The sequence below is a fragment of the Rutilus rutilus genome (assembly GCF_951802725.1).
Source record: "Rutilus rutilus genome assembly, chromosome: 12".
NCBI classification, from domain to species: Eukaryota; Metazoa; Chordata; class Actinopteri; order Cypriniformes; family Leuciscidae; genus Rutilus; species Rutilus rutilus.
The window spans coordinates 38,802,808-38,824,592 of record NC_140217.1 but is presented as its reverse complement, the minus strand read 5'-3'; the positions used below and the strand labels follow the sequence as shown (position 1 = coordinate 38,824,592).

General features: G+C 37.7%; 1 protein-coding gene across 6 annotated transcripts in view; it reads left to right on the top strand.

Moving 5' to 3' along the window:
* The window catches only part of slc12a5a (solute carrier family 12 member 5a), a 156,910-nt gene that overhangs the window by 96,448 nt on the left and 38,677 nt on the right, over positions 1 to 21,785 (top strand). For all 6 annotated transcript variants that reach the window (XR_014629450.1, XR_014629451.1, XM_084426432.1 and 3 more), the window contains exons 2-3: positions 10,660 to 10,754; positions 11,829 to 11,960. Coding sequence is in view for 4 of the 6 variants with exons in the window: in XM_084426432.1 (XP_084282558.1) it covers positions 10,660 to 10,754; positions 11,829 to 11,960 (227 nt within the window). In the remaining 2 variants the exon portion in view is untranslated. The remainder of the gene's footprint in view (positions 1 to 10,659; positions 10,755 to 11,828; positions 11,961 to 21,785) is intronic.

Genomic DNA, 21,785 nt, shown 5'->3' with positions numbered 1-21,785 from the left:
CCCCGCTTATCTTCCGAGATCCGCTGTTTATTAAGACCAGAAACATGTAATTACGCAAATACATTTTGTTTGTCCATTCTCTTGAGATGAAGTCTGTAGTCAATCTAATTTGAGCTAAATCAAGGTGAAAATGTTTGCTTCATTCTGCATCCACATCAATAGGTGTCAGTGTAATATCTGAGGCCAGCAAAGCATAAACAAAATATCACTGCATTTTCAGAATCTGAAACGGTAAAACCGATTACGTTAACTGTTTGTGTTTGCAATTGCTCTAGAAGCCTTAGAAGCTGAAGCTCACAATTATGGTAACATTTCCAACACGCACTTGAGGTTTTTAGCCAATCACAACGCACTGGGTCTGCTGGCCAATCAGAGCACTGGCTTTTCAGAAGGAGGGGCTTTGTAGAATCCAGACCAGAATAGAAGTGCTGCAATAATACAGCATGTGAAAAATCATTTTAAAGCATGCTAACCTATTCTATTAAACCCAATAAACAAATAATGACCTTTTAAAATGGCATCACATGGCCTCATTGAGCTTGCCTTGGGCTAGCAGAGTCTTACATTTCGGTGATGTCAGCAGTCGGAAGCTTTGAGAAAATATCTAACTGGAGTTTCAGAGCTAATTAGCTAAACCTCAAACAGAAGGGAACGATCTGAGCCTCTGACACTGGTGTAAAGTTATCTGCCGTTATCTCTTCAGCCAGCGCTGGAGCTCAGGAGTTATTCATATCTAGGTTACACACAGCAGTTTTACCTTCTCCATATTATCTTGATTGTTAGATGCTATCTCGAACAAATCCTATTAGGTAGTTAATCCTGATTAATTAGTCAGAAAATCTCCAGTAACTGTGTCATCATGGTTTGGAATGGAGAGGTTAGAATCTGCTGCTTCCCATTTGAGGTGTTTACGTGTTTGTGAGTGCATTAAACAGGAATGATGCATGAGATGCATGACATCAAACTGTATTTATCCGTGTTGTGCTCGTGCGTTACAGCCGGTTCAGTCGGTGATAACAGTGACAGAGTGAACATAAGCAGTAAATAGAATATCTACCTCACCATCTGTCTCTTGTACGTAACTAAATACTAACCCAAGACATCTGTGTATTTCTGCACAGTTTGCATTCATCTGCCGAACCGGAACAATGTTTCTTTGTGGCTTGTTCATTTCAATAGTGTTTCTGAGTGAATCTCATGAAAAACATGTCTAACTCAAAATATACTATACAAATGATTGCAAAGCACTGTAATATGATACCACTACTTTATTGTAAGAGAAACAAAATATATTTGATTAAAATTGTTAAAATGCATGCCTATCCAAAACCCAAACCTGTAATAAAGTCAAGCTTTGCTAAACGTGCTGCACATTTACCTGTTAAGCCTGTTCCAGTCAGTTTTAAACTGAATATTCTTGAAAAATGAAGCGAAATTTATTCAACGCAACTTTATTGGCTTTGTGGAAATATAATAATATTAGACATATCGCTAGAAGTTCTCTGTATGTGTAGCACATTTATCTTGGTTGGCTGGTTTTTCAGCTTGACTATCGAATTTCTTGAGCAGCTAAATGTATTCAGCACATTTCAATCTGCAACTTTATTCTTCATTGGCTTCATTTTCCAGCTGTTTGATCTTAAATCTGTGCGGTCGCCCGGGCTGTCAGGCTCCGTCCTCGTCTCGGCACAAAAAGGTGATATTGTTAAGACTATGAATGGAAGCGAGGCGAGGCCATTCCACAGGGTTCAAACAGTCCTTTTGAAGTGCCAGCCTTATTACAAAATGTGTCGTTTACCCCTGCACGCACACACACACACACACATGCACACACAGAAAATTGGTGCTTTTAAAAGCTTAATAGAGCCGCCGCTCAGTAAGTCTTAACCTGCAGACATCTGCCAGCAAAGAGGCCAATATCAGTACACAAATAAAGCCATAAAAATATACTGTACTCATGCACATATGCAGAGAAAAAACAAATATATTCTCTGTGAGTGTTTTCAACCTGATTGGATTGGTAAAATATGATCTAAATTTACCTGTCAGGTAATATACATTTAAATATATTGATTGTAACGTTATATTTCCCTATGGAGTTTCATTAAGTACCTTTTTGCATGTGAAATCCTGATGCTGCACTGAAGTATTTTAAAGTGCCCCTATGCTTTCTTTGAATATTACCATTCATGCAGTGTTTATCAAATATGTGTAAAGATCAAAGTGCACGACAGATAAAGATATTGTCTCCTTAAAGAAAGTATCGATTCTAAACTGCTGAAACGATTCGTCAGTAATTACTGTCCTTACTTCCTGTTACAAACCTTCGTAACAATGTAACACATAGTTGTAGCTGAGACTGGAAGAGTTTGGTTCTTGTTGTTGACATGATGAGAAGACGCTGTTTTCTGTGCTGCAAATTTGCCACACTTCAAAAGGATGAGGACTCGCATTGATACGGTAAAACCGATTCCATCGTTACTGTTCGTATCACTGTGTTTCCGTGCTGAGGAAGATACGAAGCTGAACTATAGATATGGTAATGGTCATTTAGTTTCCAACACGCACTGTATCGACCAATCACAACAGACTGGGCCATCTGACCAATCAGAGCAGAGTAAGCCAATCACAACAGACTGGGACATCTGACCAATCAGAGCAGAGTAAGCCAGTCACAACAGACTGGGGCATCTGACCAATCAGAGCAGAGTAAGCCAATCACAATAGAATGGGCCATCTGACCAATCAGACCAGAGTAAGCCAGTTACAGAGTAATCCAATCACAACAGACTGGAACATCTGACCAATCAGAGCAGAGTAGGCCTGTGGAAAGGAGGGGCTAAGTTAAAGAGACTGAATCTTTGAAAAGACCATTTTCAGGCTCTTTGAGGAATGAGGTGATGTGCAATGGCTATTATGAGAAAAAGTGTTTTTTGACTTTGGATGCATGTAAACCTATTGTAGAAGACTCCAAAACAAATGAGCAACCTTTAAAATAGCATAATAGGGGCACTTTAAGGAAGCGACAACTTCCAAGTTCAGAAATCGCAACGACGACATGACATGCAACGACTTCTAGAATCATCTAAACTCTACGACTTCGAATCATCTAAAGTAATTTAATGTAACCCATATATATTTTATCGTTGCAACAGAGAATAATGGGGAATGTTGTTCAAATAATTTGCATCATAAATCACCTAAATGAGAAAAATTGCATGCTATGCTTCGTCAACAGAGCACAAAATGCATAGAAACTACATTTGACTGTCAACAGTCTCAATTGAAACTTGATAAACAGCAAAAAGCTTCTGCTGTAGAGATTTTCTTGAATAGGACTCAAAGGTAATTATGCCTTTTGCTGTTGTTCATGTGTGCTCTTCTCATAAATATAATATTGTAATATAAAACATGAGTTGAAGGCAGCATAAAACCCCACAGAAATTGGTTATAATAAATGGAGAGTGTTGTAATTTGATCAATATTTATGACAGTATGTGTCTGGATGTTAAATCTGTGCAAAAGTATTGACTATAAACCACTCAGTGTTTCTCTGCTTTTGTTCCTTAGAGCGGATGTCACACTTCTTCTTGTTTGTCTTTGTCACACTTTTTCCAATGCTCTTTGAGGTGTGTTTCTGCCTTCACTTTTTTTCTCTCAGTATATTTTCTTCTTTTTTACTCTGTGAGAACGTCAGAGCTGTCAGCAATTACCAGAAGAGACAGTGTTGATGTTTGTAGAGGTAAAAAATGAAGAGAGTCAAAGATAGACTTGTGTCATCGGCTCAGAAGAGTAATCGCTGTTACCTGCGACAGGCTGAAGCAGAGGTCAGTCCTCAGGGCGGTGTGTGTGTGTGTGTGTGTGAGAGTCTTTAATTTGTGGTGCCAAACACCTGCAGTGTTTCCACCGCTGTCTCGACCCGACAAGATAATTCAACAGCCCACTTCAATCAGACCTGATGAGCCAACAGCGAGCCCTTCGGAACCGTTCCTCCTCTCCAAAACCTTCTCGTCTCCTCTCGTTTCGTCTCATTTCGTCTCATTAGGGTTGTTTGCTAAGACAAGCGTCACTATTACTGTTACTCATCGTTAGAGTACTAACTCTAACACTAAGTAATAAACTTCAGCGTTCGACTCGTCCTGCAGCGTTTGTGTTTGAGCTCAGCGATATAGCTAAAACTATTCTGTATTATTTTGACAGTATTCAGTATATACACACTGCTATTTAAAAGTCTGGGGTCCGTAAGATTTTGTTCTTTTTTTTTTTTTAAAGCAAGGTGGATGCAAAGTGACATTAACGAACAAAATCATGGTTTCCATAAAAATATGAAGCAACACAACTGTTGTCAACATTGATAATAATCATAAATGTTTCTTGAGCATTAAATCCTCATATTAGAATGATTTCTGGAGGATCATGTGACACTGAAGACTGGAGTAATGATGCTGAAAATTCAGCTTTGATCACAGGAATAATTGCTTAATTACTTAATCTTAAAATATATTCACATTGAAAACAGTTATTTTAAATTATAATAACATTTTACAATATTACTGTTTTTACTTTGGAATGGCTAAAAAGGTTGTTTTCAGCAGAGGAATCACTAAGTGTGTGTGCGTGTGTGAGTGCGTGTGTGTGCGCGCGGGTGAGTGTGTGTGTGTGTCTTTTTAATTTCTTTCTTTTTTCCCCACATTATTCTAAACTCCACATGGGGGCTTTTTTGAATGATACTGTAAATTAAGCGTGAATAAGAGTCAATTCATTGACATTGATTCGTTTGAACTCGTTTGAACTGATTCACAGCAGTGAACTGACGGATGTATTTCTTTCTGAAGTGAAATCAAAGACTTTTTCTTCACAATGTTGCTTGAATTTACAAATCATTGCAAATAAATGATGCTTTTTCCTATATATCACCGAGCCAGAATCGCCTAGAGACCCGCAGGTGGGCTGTTTAGTAAGTAAGCACTCGAAACACTATCATCAAGGCGGAGAGTTTTGCACACACATAAACCACTCACATTCCCAGACGGTGTAGAAGTGTAGTTTCTCACGTCCTCCTCAAGCTCCCACTCTTTGGCCCTGTAAGAGGTTTGGACCACCTCTGCGACGTGAATCATTATCTGTGAGTTGAAGTGTGCAGCCGTTTGTCACAAAACATCTCTAAAGCGATGAAACATGGATGTATCTGCACAGGTCAGATGCACGTGGTTCTCCTCGACCGGCCTCCACAGCGGCACGTCTTATTAACGCTCGCAGACGCTGTTACTCTGAACGCCGGAGCACAAACCCAAGAGATGTTTTGGACAGATTTGTGCATTAGCGCTCCTTCGGGACCAGAGCTTCTCCAAATGTAATGAGAGGAAGATCAAACTAGTGTGGGATCAGCAGTCAAGGGCAGCAGATGGCGGCTCTGCTGTGCGCGGTGTGCGCTGTCTCTGTTCTCATCCCCTGCTAGTGTCGGAGAAACATATAAACCTCACGATAGAGACGCTAGGCCCGGTCCTGCTATGGCGAGCTCGTTCCTGCTGAAAGCTTTTGTTGATCTTGGCTGGAGGTCACGCCGCACTTTTGTGGATGGCTTTTTCCAGCTTATTTTACAGCATGTTCTGCTTTCAAGTCATTAAGTGATCATATTTATGAGTACGGTTGAATGCCACCACAATTTTAAGTTTAAATAAATAAATAAAAAGATAATCATTTAAAATAATTTATAATATAATTTTTTTTAGTTTGAACTTAATCTAAATTACACTAATAATATAATATCATTTTTAATATTATAAAATATTAGGCTATAATTAATATGAGGCATAGTTATACAATTTTATTAATTTTAATTACAATGTTTTGATTAATTACAATTACATGTTCTGCTTTCAAGTCATTAAGTGATCATATTTTGAATGCCACCACAATTTTAAGTTTAAATAAAAATTAAAAAAAGATAATAATTTTAAATTATTTATAATATAAATATTTTTGTTTGAACTTAATCTAAATTAAACTAATAATATAATTTTTATATTATAAAATATTATTATTAATATGAGGCATAGTTATACAATTTTATTTAAAATTTTATTTTTATTTTATTTTATTAATATTATATATTTATTTTATTTTTAGGCTACATGCACAAAGCATGAGCATATGCTTTATTACGTTATCAAGTAATTAATTGCATATCTTGCATAAAGTGTTTTATTACACTTTTGTATTAGTTTAATTTCAACTAAATTAATATAATTTATATATTATAAAATTGGCTATATAAATATTATGAATGAGGCATAGTGTAGCAATTATATTTAAAGTAATATTTTTATATTTTAGGCTACATGCACAAAGCATTTGGATTATTCCACATGCATGTTTGCAGGATTACTATTAACAATTAATTAATTAATTAACCATTCATTTCAACGCCCCACCCCCAATTTTAAGTGTAAATTATTTAATATTTATTATGTATTTAGTAATGTTATTTAAATAATAAATAATACAAATTATTAACATTAACATTAAAATATTAACATTAAAATATTTGAATTTAATTTTAAAGTAAATGAAAATCATTTAGATATTATTAATAGTAATATAAATATTATTATACATAATTATACAATTATATTTAAAATTGCATTTATTCTTTTTTGGCTACATGCATTTGGATTTCTTTACCTGCATTTCGCAAGTAATGTATTAATTGATCATTAATTTTATTTTATTTTTTAATTGACATCTCTAGATGTTTAAATGCATTTAAAGGGACAGTTCACCCAAAAATAGAAATACTGTCATCATTTCGCTCACCCTGTCGTTCCAAACCTGTATGACTGGGCTACACAAAATAAGGAATTTTGGAAAAATTGTTTGAAACGGCAAGTTCTTTCCCCATCAATTTTTTGTCAGGCTCCTGTAGCTGCTGAAACATGGAGCGATCAACACTGAGGTACACGCTAGTCTGAATGCATCATCAGCTGCTTCGGATCAAAAAAAGGCTGCCAAATGTGTAAATGTTGTCTATAGTGTCTTGGACCTGGAAATTGGCAAAAACTGTATACTATGAAATTGAATGAAGCCAACCAATCAGATGGTAAGTTTTGAGAAGGCTTGTGCTATTTTTGTGTGCACTCTCTGTGCGATGTCTGAGTCTGAGACTGCTTTGAGGTTTTGCCAGTCTTTGCTATTTTTAGGCCCCTGGGAAACATTGTCCGTGTGACCAACACTGATGAATCCTTGACAATGTGTCACAATATTTGAGCCAATGAAAAGACAAGATTTCACGGCACCATCACAGCACTGGGTCTTAAATCTGTCAGACAGGGCCGGCCGCTGAATTCTGGGATTAGTTTGGTTTATCTGTGTTTGTTTTCTGGACCCAATCCCAAGTGTCAGTTCTTTTTCATGGAAAAGCCAGCGAACGTGACCAATGCAGATAAACGAGAGTGTTATTTTCTGGATTTAATCAGCTGTTTCCAGACTCCACAGAGGTTTCACTTAGTGTGGTGTGTGAGGAAGAAAGATTAAATCTGACATCGAGTCTCTTTCTGTCACACACAAGTTCATATAACACCCATTCATCACAGCATCTCGTCACTACAGTGTATGCGTGATCGGAAAGGACTGAATGCGATAACGCTGGATTCAGATCCGTGACCGTCCGTAACGTTCCGTAACAAATGCGCTTCACTTCAGGGGAAAAGTTCTCCATGCTTCACACTGATGAAGTGAATGACATCACCTCCGCTAATGACAACACTCCTCTGTAATTACTGAGGAGAACGTGTGTGATGTGAAGTGTTCGACAGCTGGAACACGCGGTTACATCCACTCACAATTAACATTCAGATCCATTTTTATGATGACACGTTTAAGTGATTAGGATGAGTAACACTGATGCAGTGATATCATCTGTCTGTCCATCTATCATTCTGTCTATCCATCCATCTGTCATTCTGTCTATCCATCCATCTATCATTCTGTCTATCCATCCATCTATCATTCTGTCTATCTATCATCTAATATTCTGTCTATCTATCATCTATCATTCTGTCTATCTATCATCTATCATTCTGTCTATCTATCATCTATCATTCTGTCTATCTATCATCTATCATTCTGTCTATCCATCCATCTATCATTCTGTCTATCTATCTATCTATCTATCTATCATTCTGTCTATCCATCTATCTATCATTCTGTCTATCCATCCATCTATCATTCTGTCTATCCATCTATCTATCATTCTGTCTATCCATCCATCTATCATTCTGTCTATCCATCCATCTATCCATCCATCTATCATTCTGTCTATCTATCTATCTGTCATTCTGTCTATCCATCTATCTATCATTCTGTCTATCCATCCATCTATCATTCTGTCTATCCATCTATCTATCATTCTGTCTATCCATCCATCTATCATTCTGTCTATCCATCCATCTATCCATCCATCTATCATTCTGTCTATCTATCTATCTGTCATTCTGTCTATCCATCCATCTATCATTCTGTCTATCTATCTATCTGTCATTCTGTCTATCCATCTATCATTCTGTCTATCCATCCATCTATCATTCTGTCTATCTATCTATCCATCTATCATTCTGTCTATCCATCTATCTATCCATCTGTTATTCTGTCTATCCATCTATCATTCTGTCTATCCATCCATCTATCATTCTATCTATCTATCTATCTATCTATCTATCTATCTATCATTCTGTCATTCTATCTATCGTTCTATTATTCTATATATCGTCCTATCTATCTATCTATCTATCTATCTATCTATCGTTCTATCTATCTATCGTTCTATTATTCTATATGTCGTCCTATCTATCTATCTATCTATCTATCTATCTATCTATCTATCTATCTATCTATCTATCTATCTATCGTTCTATTATTCTATATATCGTCCTATCTATCTATCTATCTATCTATCTATCTATCTATCTATCTATCTATCTATCTATCTATCTATCTATCTATCTATCGTTCTATTATTCTATATATCGTCCTATCTATCTATCTATCTATCGCTCTTTCTATCTGTCTGTCGGTCTATCTATCGTTTTATCTATCTATCAGTCATATAACTCGGCATCCATTTTTATGAAGACTATATTGTACTCTAGTTTGTCTGTTTTAATTCATTCTGTATTCTATAATTTAAAGTTTAACTAAAGAAGATATTTAGTGTAACAGTGAAGGCATAATGTGACCATAAAAGTGGTCCATATGACCTGTTGCATTTGGTTACGACACATTAACACAGATTGTGTTTTATGTATATTTACTTTTTGTCATTCTATGGTCATTATTTGTGATGGTCAATCCCTAGGTATATTTAGTAGGAAAAAAAAAATCTATATTCCCTCCGGCCTCACAGACTGTCATTGTAATGTAAGCACAAGTCCGTGGAACAGTGTGATTTAACTCATGCAGCGTGACAGACTGACAGCCATCCTGAAATCCTCCAGAGGCCGAAGCGTCACTCAGGCGATGACAGCAAGCAGAGGCTTCAGAGCGCATGAGATCAGCTGTCCGCTCGCACACTGGGAATGACCGCTGGAGAGATCCGATTGGAATGGGATGACTAACCTGTAATCAGGACTTTGATTTTTCTGAGTAGAGAAACTGGCGACTTAATGTCAGATACAGTAAAAGGCTTAAATGGAAAATTGGATGTATCAGTTTTGCATTGTATGGTGAGAATGACCAGTGCAGAACAAATGAATCCATGCATCCATGCATATGACATTAGAAAAATGCAAACCTGATCCAAATGCAAGTAATGTTATCTAACCACTTTTAAACTGGTGTGTGTGCAGAACACCTCTTTAAAATTCCTCTCCTGTGGTGTTAGCGAATCTACAGACACCCAATCTCCACTCGAACCCTGCCATCCAGGCCCTAAAAATAGATGCCCTCTGATCCAGGATCCCAGGTGAATGAACACACCAGTAAAGGAAACCATCTTACCTGTACAGACACAGGTCACCTCAAACAGTCCACCTGTGTCGCTGCTAGTGTCTTTACAAAGTAATATTACTGTTTTACTAGAATTATCAATTTGCTATTTAAGGATCTCAGTGTGAATTATCAAGAAAGAAAAATGTTAGTCCAGCTGAACGAAGGTCTTTGAAAAGTCTCAAATGAGATTTTATTTTACCTGTAAGTCTCCGAGTGGCAATGGCGTTACATGTGAGCAAATGGAGACTTTGGCTTGTGTCTTTTCTAGAGTTTCAGAAGAGATCTCAACAATTGCAATTAACACATTTTCTATTTAAAGATCTCAGTGTGAATTATCAATAAAGGATGATGTAAATGAATGGCAACTCAAACAGTAGAACATTATGGCAATATCATTTTGATTCCTAGGGAATGCATGACCTGTATATTTTGAATGCAGTGAAAGTCGCTTTTGGATGAAAGCATCTGCTGGATGCATAAATTTGAATTCAAGTTGTTTTTCATCTTTGTTTTTGGTATGCATGACCTGAAATATGCAATAAACATGTTTTACCTTTTGTGCATCTAAAATGTAAAGTGCTGGAATGGTTTCAGCAGCTTTTTGCCCGTGAAGCCCTCTGGAGTTGCGTGGCGTCTGCTGTCACGCTGATGATTTATGTGTTTTTTTGCTAACAGGAGATGGGAACCCCAAGGAGAGCAGTCCATTCATCAACAGCACCGACCCAGAGAAAAACCAGCAACATGACGGCAAGAACATGGCCCTGTTCGAGGTACACATGAGCTCATGCACGCACGTTCAATTATAAGCATGCAACGGCGGCACATTTCAACTCTCATTAGAGCTAGACAGTGAGGCACAGGCACGCAAACTATAGTGATTAATGGAATAAAAGAGTCTGACAGTAATTAATAAGCATAATTAACGTTTGAAGGGCAGGAAGTCCCCGGGACATTGATCTCTGCAGGTGGATGATAACAGCATGCAAGAGCCTTCGGTCCAAAAGAAGCACAAAACACATGCTATACTGCATCTAAAACTATTTTAAACTGCCTTTCTGTGGCCTCATATTAATTAGTTGACTATTTAAGTGATTAGGTGATTCAAATGTTATATGAGCTAAATTATAAAGTGCATTCATATGCATTTTAACCTAAAATCTTGTCAGCTTGTCAACGGAAAATGTTAGTCCAGCTGAAGGATATATATATATATATGTATGTATGTATGGATGGATGGATGGATGGATGGATGGATGGATGGATGGATGGATAGATGGATAGATGGATGGATGGATAGATTGCAATAAAGACCACAAAAAAATAATTTCAGTGCGAAATATTTTTTCTGTGATACACTGAATGTATACATGTAAATTCAAGATGTTTGTGAAGCCCAATGTATGCAAGCTGACTAATTTAAATGCACAGTATGCATATATTTTTGGTTTGCATGGATGACCTACTGAATTTTATCAAATGTGCCGTAAACACATTTTACTTTGTCACTAAATCGTTACGGCAGCTTCTCATCAAATTCAACATTTCTCATCAAATTCTGCCTCGATCAAATGACCTGAGCTGCTCTTGCTGTATGACAACTACTGACTTAGTTGTTTCTGTTTTTACTTTTCCTCCATTTCAGATGATGCATCTTAAATAAAGCTCTACTGAGAGTTTCATTAGCTATTAGAAAATTCAATTCTGAGCAATAAATTGTCCTCTGGGCTTGTCATTTGTAATCTGTAAATGTAAACATGACATTTCAGATGATGTTCAGATCATCACGAGTGAATTATTTAATGCTCACAATATGTGTTCTGTATGTGCGTGTGTTTGCTCTACAGGACGAGATGGACACAATTCCCATGGTATCGTCTCTTCTCAGCAGTCTCGCCAACTACTCAAACCTGCCGCAGGGCAGCAAAGAACATGAGGAGGCGGAAAACAACGAGGGCTCGCGCAAGAAACCTGTCCAGGTACACATGCATGCTCTCGGCACGCTCTCAAAGCAACGGATATCGTTTTGCTTCACACATTTTTGTCTAGTTTTCAATTGCTACGGTTAAACATTAATTAGCTTCTGCCAGACAGCGAGATCTGGAGTGTAAATGACAGCTGTCAGCTCTGTTTTGACCTGTGACCTGATCTCCCTTAGTCCCTCGGCATCCCGGACTGAGCGCGCTCATTAGAGATTCGCCTCGGTCATGCTCGTAACCTCCCTCACGGCGCTGGCCTTTCCCGGTCAGTTTCCCAGTCGCTTGATTCAGTTTAACTTTTCCTGATTGCAATCTTGATTCAGTTTGCAAAATTGCTTCTAACTTTTTGTGTATGGTATTAAAGGACTGTAACAAAATTCACAATTTCTGTGAGTGTTGGTGCACTAGTTGTGAAATTGAAAGTGGAGTCGTGTTAAAGGGGTCATATAATGCCATTTTTGTACAAGCTAATATGATTCTTTAGGGTCTAAATTAAAAGTCTGTAATATACTTTAATTAAAAATTCTCATTAGTATTGTAAGAAAACACTCATTTTACCTGGTCAAAAACAGCTCTGTTTTCAGCACGCCGTTTAAGTGCATGTGTCTTTAAATGATAATGAGCTTTGCTCACCCCGCCCCTCTGTTCTGTCCATACACAGTTTGTAACACAATAACACTATAACCATAACGCGTTGTTCATTATAAACGTGGGATTATGAATTATATTGAGAACGTCGTGGAACACCAGAACACCACAATCGCTTAGATGCCATTCTGCTCATAGACAGTGCTCCAGCGTATCAACAATGACGCGCGGACTATGATTGACAGCTCGCTCACGAGCGAGGGCGGGTCTGTGTTGAAACGCTGCTGTCAATCAACAATCGTGGGAGGGGCGTCTGACCGTGTGACATCACAAAATCGAACGGCTTGATTTGAGACGGGGGAAAACATATAAGAAGATAAAAAAAAAAAACACTGGATGGATTTTTATCATTATATGATGGTTGTGTACAGGCACTGCCAACACACATTTCAGTACAATCAACTTGTAAAAGTGCATGTACCATTTTATGACCCCTTTAAGGTTTTGTGAAAGTTGATAAAACAAGTGCACGAGTACAATTTTATTTCATAACTAGTCTTACAGTTCCCAAATAATCATATAACATTTAAATTCAAAGGCATTCGTTTTTTTGTTTCGAATTACTCCAAAGGTGAATCAGTGCAATATTATTTTAGTATTTTTAATATAGGCTACTGTTATAGTATTTACATACTGTTATAGTACTATATATGAATAATTTTGAATTAGCTTTTATTTTATTATTATTTTTGTACTTTTAATTTTATTTAAATTTTTTAATTTTTATATTTCATATTTAGCTGTATTTTTATTTCATTTTTGATTTTAGTCATTTTAGCACTTCAAGTTATTTTATTTCATTAGGCTGCCAGTTGTCCAATTTTTCCTGAAGTTTTTAATCGATTGCTTATATTTTGTATTATTATGTTTATTATTTCACATTTTTTTAATAGTTTCAGTTTTTGTTAACAATAACAACTCTGATTCAGTGATTATTTTTCTCTGGCGCAGAGAGTCTCTACTGAGCGTGTGCAAGACATTTAGTGTGTTACAAAGATCTCCTATTAGAATTCCTCTGAGGCCTCCTCTACTTCAGCCGTCAAAATGACCAAAAACTTAATAAAGATTAAACCCTGCAATACATCATTGCTCGGCTGTATAGGAAGAGCGAGTGAGAGAGAAAGAGAGTAAAATAGAGAAATGAGATGGAATTGGATTTGTCCTCTCAACACGATCGAGGAGAGCGATAATCTTCCTCTTGTTTCACACTGCGACTTCAACTTAATTAGCTCGTCTTGCAAAGCATCTGCTCTCCAATCAGCCTCCATTTTGAGAGGGTCAATCCGCTCATCAAATGTCCCCGCGTACCCACACACACGCTCGATCACGGGGGTCCGTTTATTACCAATCACGTCGACAGGATTCAGCTCTTGAACTCTTTCTCTCAGTCTAAAGTTTTCTTTACATCACATAAACGGCACAGAAGTTATATCTGAAGTGGCATATACACTCCTGTTCAAACGCTTGGGCTCAGTAAGATTATTTCAGCAAGGATGCATTAAATTGATCAGAAGTGACAGTAAAGACATTTATAATGTTACAAAAGATTATTTTTTAAATAAATGTTGTTCTTTTGAACTTTCGATTCATTAAAGAATCCTGAAAAAATATATATATATTGTGGTTTCCACAAAAATATGAAGCAGTACAACTGTTTTCGACAGTGATAATAATCATAAATGTTTCTTGAGCAACATATCAGCATATTAGAATGATTTCTGAAGGATCATGTGACACTGAAGTCTGGAGTAATGATGCTGAAAATTCAGCTATGCATCATTTATTACATTTTAAAATATAATCAAAGAGAAACTTGCTATTTAAAATTGCTACAATATTACTGTTTTTTTATCAGCCTTGTTGAGAATAAGATCTTCTTGCATAAGAGTGTTTTTTTAGGCGACATCTTAAGTTAAAAAACATTATTACTAGTGCCCATACTTGCACTACAGATTTCAACTTGTAACATTATGTATTCATAACAACCTTAACAACCACTGTTTTGTGATGCAGACATCACAAAATGTAAGATTTGTCTTGACCGACATTAAAATAGCCATAAATATCTCTTGCATTGAAGGGAGACCTGATCCATATCACAAAGCAACATGCAAAAAAAAAAACACATCTTAGCAACGGTTTGGCAGCCATCCATCTTCATGACAGCAAGTTTTGCATGTGCAAAATCTAGTTCTGCGTAGTGTAGAAATGGCACACTTCACCTTTAACGTTGTGTTGCTATGACTGCTTGTGTTGATGATTGATTCGCAGCAGATATTTCAGTCTTGTCACATTAATGAAAGCTGATTGCATTAGGGGAAATGTTATTTTTCTCCTCAAGGATAATGTAAGATGAGCTATGAAGTACGATGCCTCATAAGGAGAGGTTATCAGATGTTGCGGGCGGTGACATGTGGTCGTTACAGTTGCCATATGCTCTCTGTAGACCACTAGCCAACGCTCGCTACATGAACACACTCACACACACTCACACACACACAATCCGAGTCGCAGGAAAAATGCTAATTCATGTCAAGCTCTAAGGGACAGGGGCGCAGAGCAGTTATTTGTGCAATTTCTGAACATGCTCATGTACACACAGTAATCCGTGTTGGGCTGACAGTGATATTCGCTGCCCTTTTCCTTCCCCTGCCATTGCTGTGGTTTTTAATAATTCACCCCGTCTGAGCTAAGTCACATTAACGCTGTCAGCCCCTGTTTGGGCAGCCAAGCGAGAGAAGACTATTACAAGCTCCTCTCGTCTCCTCTTCTCCATCTCTGACGGCGGTCATCAGTTCGTTTGTCAGTTCTGTCGGCATGCAAAATGCACTTATGTTCATGTACAGTTTGGTTAATGTTTGGGACATACATTCACATGTTGAGAAAATTATATTTTGCTTGAAAATGACCTGTTTTTGTATCAAAACGTTATTTTCACGATAGTTAAACATTTCCCCCATGCCAAAAGACTCTCATTACTGTAGTGAGAAACATGTTTACAGCAGCTCTCTCCATTTATCATTGAGTCCTGCAGAAAATTAATCACAGTTGTAACCAACTGATAATAATCAGAAATGTTATCACATCATCATATTAGAATGATTTCTGAAGGATCATGTGACTCTGAAGACTGGAGTAATGATGCTGAAAATTCATATATTACATTTTAAAGTATATTCAAATACAAAACAGTTAAAACCTTAAAACTATTTTTAATATAAATAATTGTTGGACAGCCAATTTTTAAATCTCATGTTGTTTTAAACATGTATGACTTACCTTTCATTCATATTATAAATATATATATAATTATATTAAAATATATCAATAAATTATATAAATGGATTACTTAATTTATATATAATATAATTTTTGAATTTCATATATTATATATATATAAGTACTGTTAAATCAAAAATGCTTCTTCAGTTTTAAAAACAACATGAGGGTGATTAGTAAATGATGCCAGTATTTGCAGGATTTGGCGACGTATCCCTTTAAAGCAACACTAAAGATTATTTTTTACCTTAAAATAATGTTTCCAAAATCGTATCAGTGGTTCATCAAGTCGTGACAGGGTCGTGACTTCTGGATTCGCTTTGCGGCCCTATATCTGCTATAACCGCACTATGCTAGTTTGCCAGATCGGGTCGCGTTTCTGTAGTTCGAATGAGACATAAGAAACTACAAATTTGACTTGCTTTACGGCAAGCGTTACAATAGTCATTATTTTGATCGCAATACATCATACTTTCATAAAATCATTCAACATACTCTACCTTGTCTGTGGACATCGTTCATTCCAAAGCCGGTGCTGGATAAACGGCGAGCGTGCGTGCGACAGTAGGCTAAATTATTCACGACAGCGGTGATGGACAATTCCGCTTCCAACCTGTAGGGGCACCGAAGAGGAAAAGTTCTTTGCTGTTGCTTTAAAATCAGGTACTTTTCAAGCTGTCAGTAGATCAGCTGTCTGTCATATCCGTTATCCAGCAGTTTCACATGTGGTCCTGCAGCTGGACGGGTGTTGACGAGCACACAGGGGTCTGTGGCGTACGCACTGGGACTGAGACACCTGAGGCTGTGTCTCATCTGCTCTCTGCCGCTTTACCTGAGGTCCTCGCCACCCGTGGGAAATCACAAACACACACACATATACACACGGGACTAAAGAGGTTTGATTACGCACCTGCTCCAGTAAACTGAACACAGAGTCTATGGGCCGAAGAGTGACCGCTGTTGATTCAGGCGTTCGCACTCGCTTGACACGCCACCACAGCTTCGATAATGAGAACTGATTTCAACCCGCACGGTGTCGACGCGACACTTTTCACTAACTGACACACCCTGAGCCTGCCAGATACAGAAATATCTCACACAAAAAAGTACCACGGTAATATCACGATGTTCGTTATGATGTAGCATGTAAATATTGTGTTGATATGTAAAGAGCATTTATAAATATGGTTTGCAAAACTCGCTGCCATGTTGCCAGGGCATTGCTATGTGGTTGCAAAGGTAAGGTTTGTATAAGCTGAGAGTGTTGCCTTGATGGATAAATGACTCTTGACCCAGTATTATGTGGGTCTAATCTTCCAGAAGCTGTCATAGGATTGTGCTGATTTTCTTCAGGACGTGAGGAACGCTTCATTTGTATTCCAGTGGGGCTCACAGGTTTAAGTGTGCCCATCTAGAAGATTGCCTGATCAAATTGCAGCAGGAACGGCAGGTTTTCTTCAGGTTTATGGAGTTTCTGTTGGAGTGCTTGTGGGTAAATGTGTTTCTGCAGTACAGCTGAACACAACCCCAAACTTTTAATGAGAAAAAAAACTTTTCTTTTGGGATTTCTGTCAGTGTTGAGGCCTATTCACAGCAATGCATTCACATGCACAAATGAAATTCATCCGACAAAGGGAGGGATTTGTTTTTGTCCTGTCGGTTAATACTTTTTTTTATTAATCTGGCAAAAACAACTAGATGAATTGGAGCTTGTTCTCGGCTTCGGACGTCACGGCCACGGACCGTTGGCTGAAGGGTCTGATGCAAATGGCACACAAAATGGGAAACGCACAGAGTTTCGAAGTCGAATCTGAGTTTCGAATCTGGTTTAATTCTACAGGATTTCCAGGAAACGTGTGTCGCGTTCTTTAACCGTCCGCCTGAAAACAAAGATGCCGTGATGTCAAACCCCCTAATGGGAAAAGCAAGCCACTGTGTTCACAACTGTGACAATGAGCGCTAACCAGGATCAACTAAACGATGGATTTTCAAAAGTATGTGAATTAAGCAAAGTTTGTGGCACAGACTCTTTAAAGGGGTCATGACGTGGCTTATGTTTTTGTTTTATTATGTTCCCTTAGGTGCAATTATAGTATTACTATAGTTTTTTGGACAAAAAACTTTTCAATTTTAGTGATTTATGATCTTTTCCCACCCTGTTTCTCATCCTCTGATTCAAACAGTCTGTTTTGGGGGTGTTTCCCCTTTAAGAGTTCAGTGTTAACGCCCACTGTTATGATTGAATAACGTCATTGGCTAATAGTAGTTTTAAGATGGGACGTCCACAAAGAATAAACTGCATCCATTTTTCCCTGACGTCTGGATCGTTCGGTAGTGTATTCAAACACCTTGTTTGTCCACAGCCAGGAACAGCACATCTGCGTGGCGTCGCAATCTTCTTGTAAACAGACCCACTCGCTGCATATGGAAGACCAAAAGGGCCAAAACGTGTGAAACTGTCATGTAAACACGTAATTACGTGCTGGCACATTGGAAACCATGGAACTTTACTGGCTGGTATGGCTATCTTGCACAAGCACAAATAAAATGGACAATGAGCATAAATAAATAGCATACATCATTATTTTATTATTTTTTGAACATTTTGAGAATCACTCTGATTAGAAATTTGTCTTGGGCTCAGTAGCCACTGCATCACATAAATCATATTGTTCAACATGTATTTTCACATTAAAAACTGCTATTTACAAGCTTAATCTAATTAGGTTCTGTGTGTTTGAGCAAGAGCACCAAACCAGTAGGTGGTGCTAATGTCCAATCATTTACGTGTTAATTACATGTTAACGCGGCAGTTTCACACGTTTTGGCCCTTTTGGCCTTCCATAGCTGCACGTCGACTGAACACCTGTGGCGTGACAACGATGCGATGATGCGAAATGAGGCGTAGTTGTCTTGCGCTGGAGGCGGTCATATGCAAACGACTGGTACGTCACTTCGTACCGTGACGTCACTTCGTTCTTACCATGGATCCCCAACGAGCTGTAATTAGAGCTTGATTAAATAAATGCTTCGTTCATTATGGGGAGGACATCTTAAGCTGTGAAACTTGAAGGAAGTTTTAATGGTACAAAGACCTCTTATATACCAAAAGATCAAGGCAAATTTGTCATGACCCCTTTGAAATACGTCCAATAAGTTACATTTTTATGACCCGGAACCAAACAAACAGTGATTGATTGCTTTACATGTCAGTCAGACGCCAATCTGGGCAGTCAGTGGCCAATGAAAGTCCAGATCTTCTGCCGACTAGTTCTCAGCAGACAGGAGTGTCACCAGTGTGTCTTCTGTTTCCGAAGCTCATTTGCTTCAAGTTTGGACGTGTTGAGCGTTCAGAGATGCTCTTCTGCAGACCTCGGTTGTAACGAGTGTTTATTTTAGTCATTGTTGCCTTTCTATCAGTCTGGCCATGCTCCTCTGACCACATCAACAAGGCGTTTTCTCCCATAGGATGTTCTGTGTTAGTATGTGTTTCACTCTGTCTTGTTTCGTTAATTATGTGCCTGATATTAAATCCTGACCCCAAACTTCACCTCAACTTGTGTTTCTGTGGCGACAGCACTTTTTAATGACTAACTGCTGATTGGACACATCTCACTCGCTCCTCGGCTCAGAAGTGTTATACACACGCCTCTTGAGTCGCAAAACTCTCCTGCTCGTAATTAGAGGGATGGAAGTGGATGAGAGGGCAGATTCTGGTGTAGTCAGACTCAGAAGTGTTTGTGTTTTGCTATTGTTCATGGATGCCGTGGTGGGGAATGGAGTGGAACATGCTTTTTAAGACCACAGCTGGATTGTTATTGGGAGAAGTGAGCCGTAATCTTACCTTGACACACGTTTTATGAATGAAACCGATATACGAGCAGCCTTGGCCATTTTGTTTCATTTCATCATTTTGTTTCATTTCAGTTGTCGCATAGAAAACAAAAGCGCTCTTTATGAAATATTACATTTTCTGAGTTGTTTGCCCTTGCAAAACCCACCTCCAGTGATGCTCTCAGGTTTATGATATTCTGATCTCTAGAATATATGGCTTGATTCATTCATTGTTTGTCTGTTTTACCTTATATTTTCTAAGTGATGCAACACCATAACTGATAGAATAGCAATATATAATAATATTAAACTCATTTATTCGGTTATGGTTCTGGCCATGTGGCGGCTGGTGTCTGTTGTCCAGCGGTTAAGTTTTATGTAAATTCTGGCATGACTATGCCGAAATAATTCATTCACTGTCATCAAGTCAAAAGCTGTAAAAACGATTGAGAGAAAGAAAGACATTATTGAGATCAGGATTAAAGGGAATAGCTCAGTGCAGGGCACAGACAGACAGTAAATCTGATTAGCATTCCTCTGACATCAGGCACATTAGCATGAAGAGAAGGATGTCAAAATGACAAAGGCGATCTGCTTCCCTCCGCCTGGATTGTCTGTGGTTTTCACAGGACGAGTGTTGCTCTTGGGTCTGTGGAGAGAGGGATTGGACTCCTTCAAGATCTAGTACCTGGATGGGCAACATTATCCAACCCTGATAGAAAACTGACCTGCCTGTTGCCTTAGACTGCACCCGAAAGATTAAAAATGTTGCTTTCGGAGGACACATTCATCCTAAGGTATGAAGGAAATCATCAAGGCACGTCTGAATCCAATGTAAGCTTCACTTTCTGTCTCCTGAGATCCTTCATCTGATCGGTTTTTGAAGGCCTTTGATATCCCACAATCCTGTGACAGTTGAGCTAAAAATAAAGATGGCGTCTTAAAGTTGCGGTCAGTTTTGTGTGTAAATGTACACGTTCCACTGCTGATGTATAGCTAGTGAGAAATTGCTGTTGTAGTAATGAAATAACTACAGTAGTAATAGTTTGGTTGCTTGTGACTCCTCTTGATCTCATTCCAGAGGTTCAGGTCTGGACATTACTGACAATATTACTGACCCCAAACTTTTGAATGGTAGTGTGTATTCTTTTACAAAAGATTTCCATTTTCAAAAACATTAAAAATAGTAATGTTTCCAAACTTTTGACCAGTACTGTATGTGTATTTACAAACTTTTACGTTAGATGTGATTACTCGCGATTGATCAATCAGACAGCACTAAAAAATGGCAATGCAACATTTGTCATTTTAATTTAAGTTAAGTACTAAAATAACTAAATACATTTAAAAAATGACAAAAACAATTTTTTTTTTTTTATCTATTAAAAATAATTGTTGCCATATAAAAATAAATAACAGAGAAGAGCATCATCTTTTTTAAATATGGACAACATTAGTATATTATTAGAAAGGTAGACTTCACAGAAAATACCCTTATGTTATTAGAATGTAATAGTAATAGTAAAAAAAAAAATATATATTTATTTTTTTTTGTCTTGAATTTTAAAAGCACTTTTGTATTGTTAAATGGTTGCTTAAATATGTTTTTCTTTCCTCTTTTAGCATTTTCTCAAAGTTTAATAGTTGAGAAGTTGTAGTCATAATCATCATTTATGCCTGTGGTACTTCATACTAAGTTGAGGTTTGAATTCAAAATAGTTTTTAAAGCCAAATAGTTTTTACTGGCGCCACATTGCGAGCGCCGCCCTGACGAGTTCTTGTTGTGGTAACAAACCTCAAGGGGGCGCTAGAGTTTCCTTCTAGTGGAGCGAATCTCATTGGTCCAGAGATGTGCTTCAAGCCACAGTCACTTTGATTTGTAGTTTGCTGAAGTATCTGTGGATGTTGATCAGAGTCTGAGAACAGTAACCAGATTAATCATATCTAGAGCACGTCATTGTTTTCTCTGTGCTTATGTTCAATATACTGTTTATATTTGGTGTAGATACACATTAAAACACGACATGTATCGACATGTACTTACTATAGAGTCTGGGTTAGGGT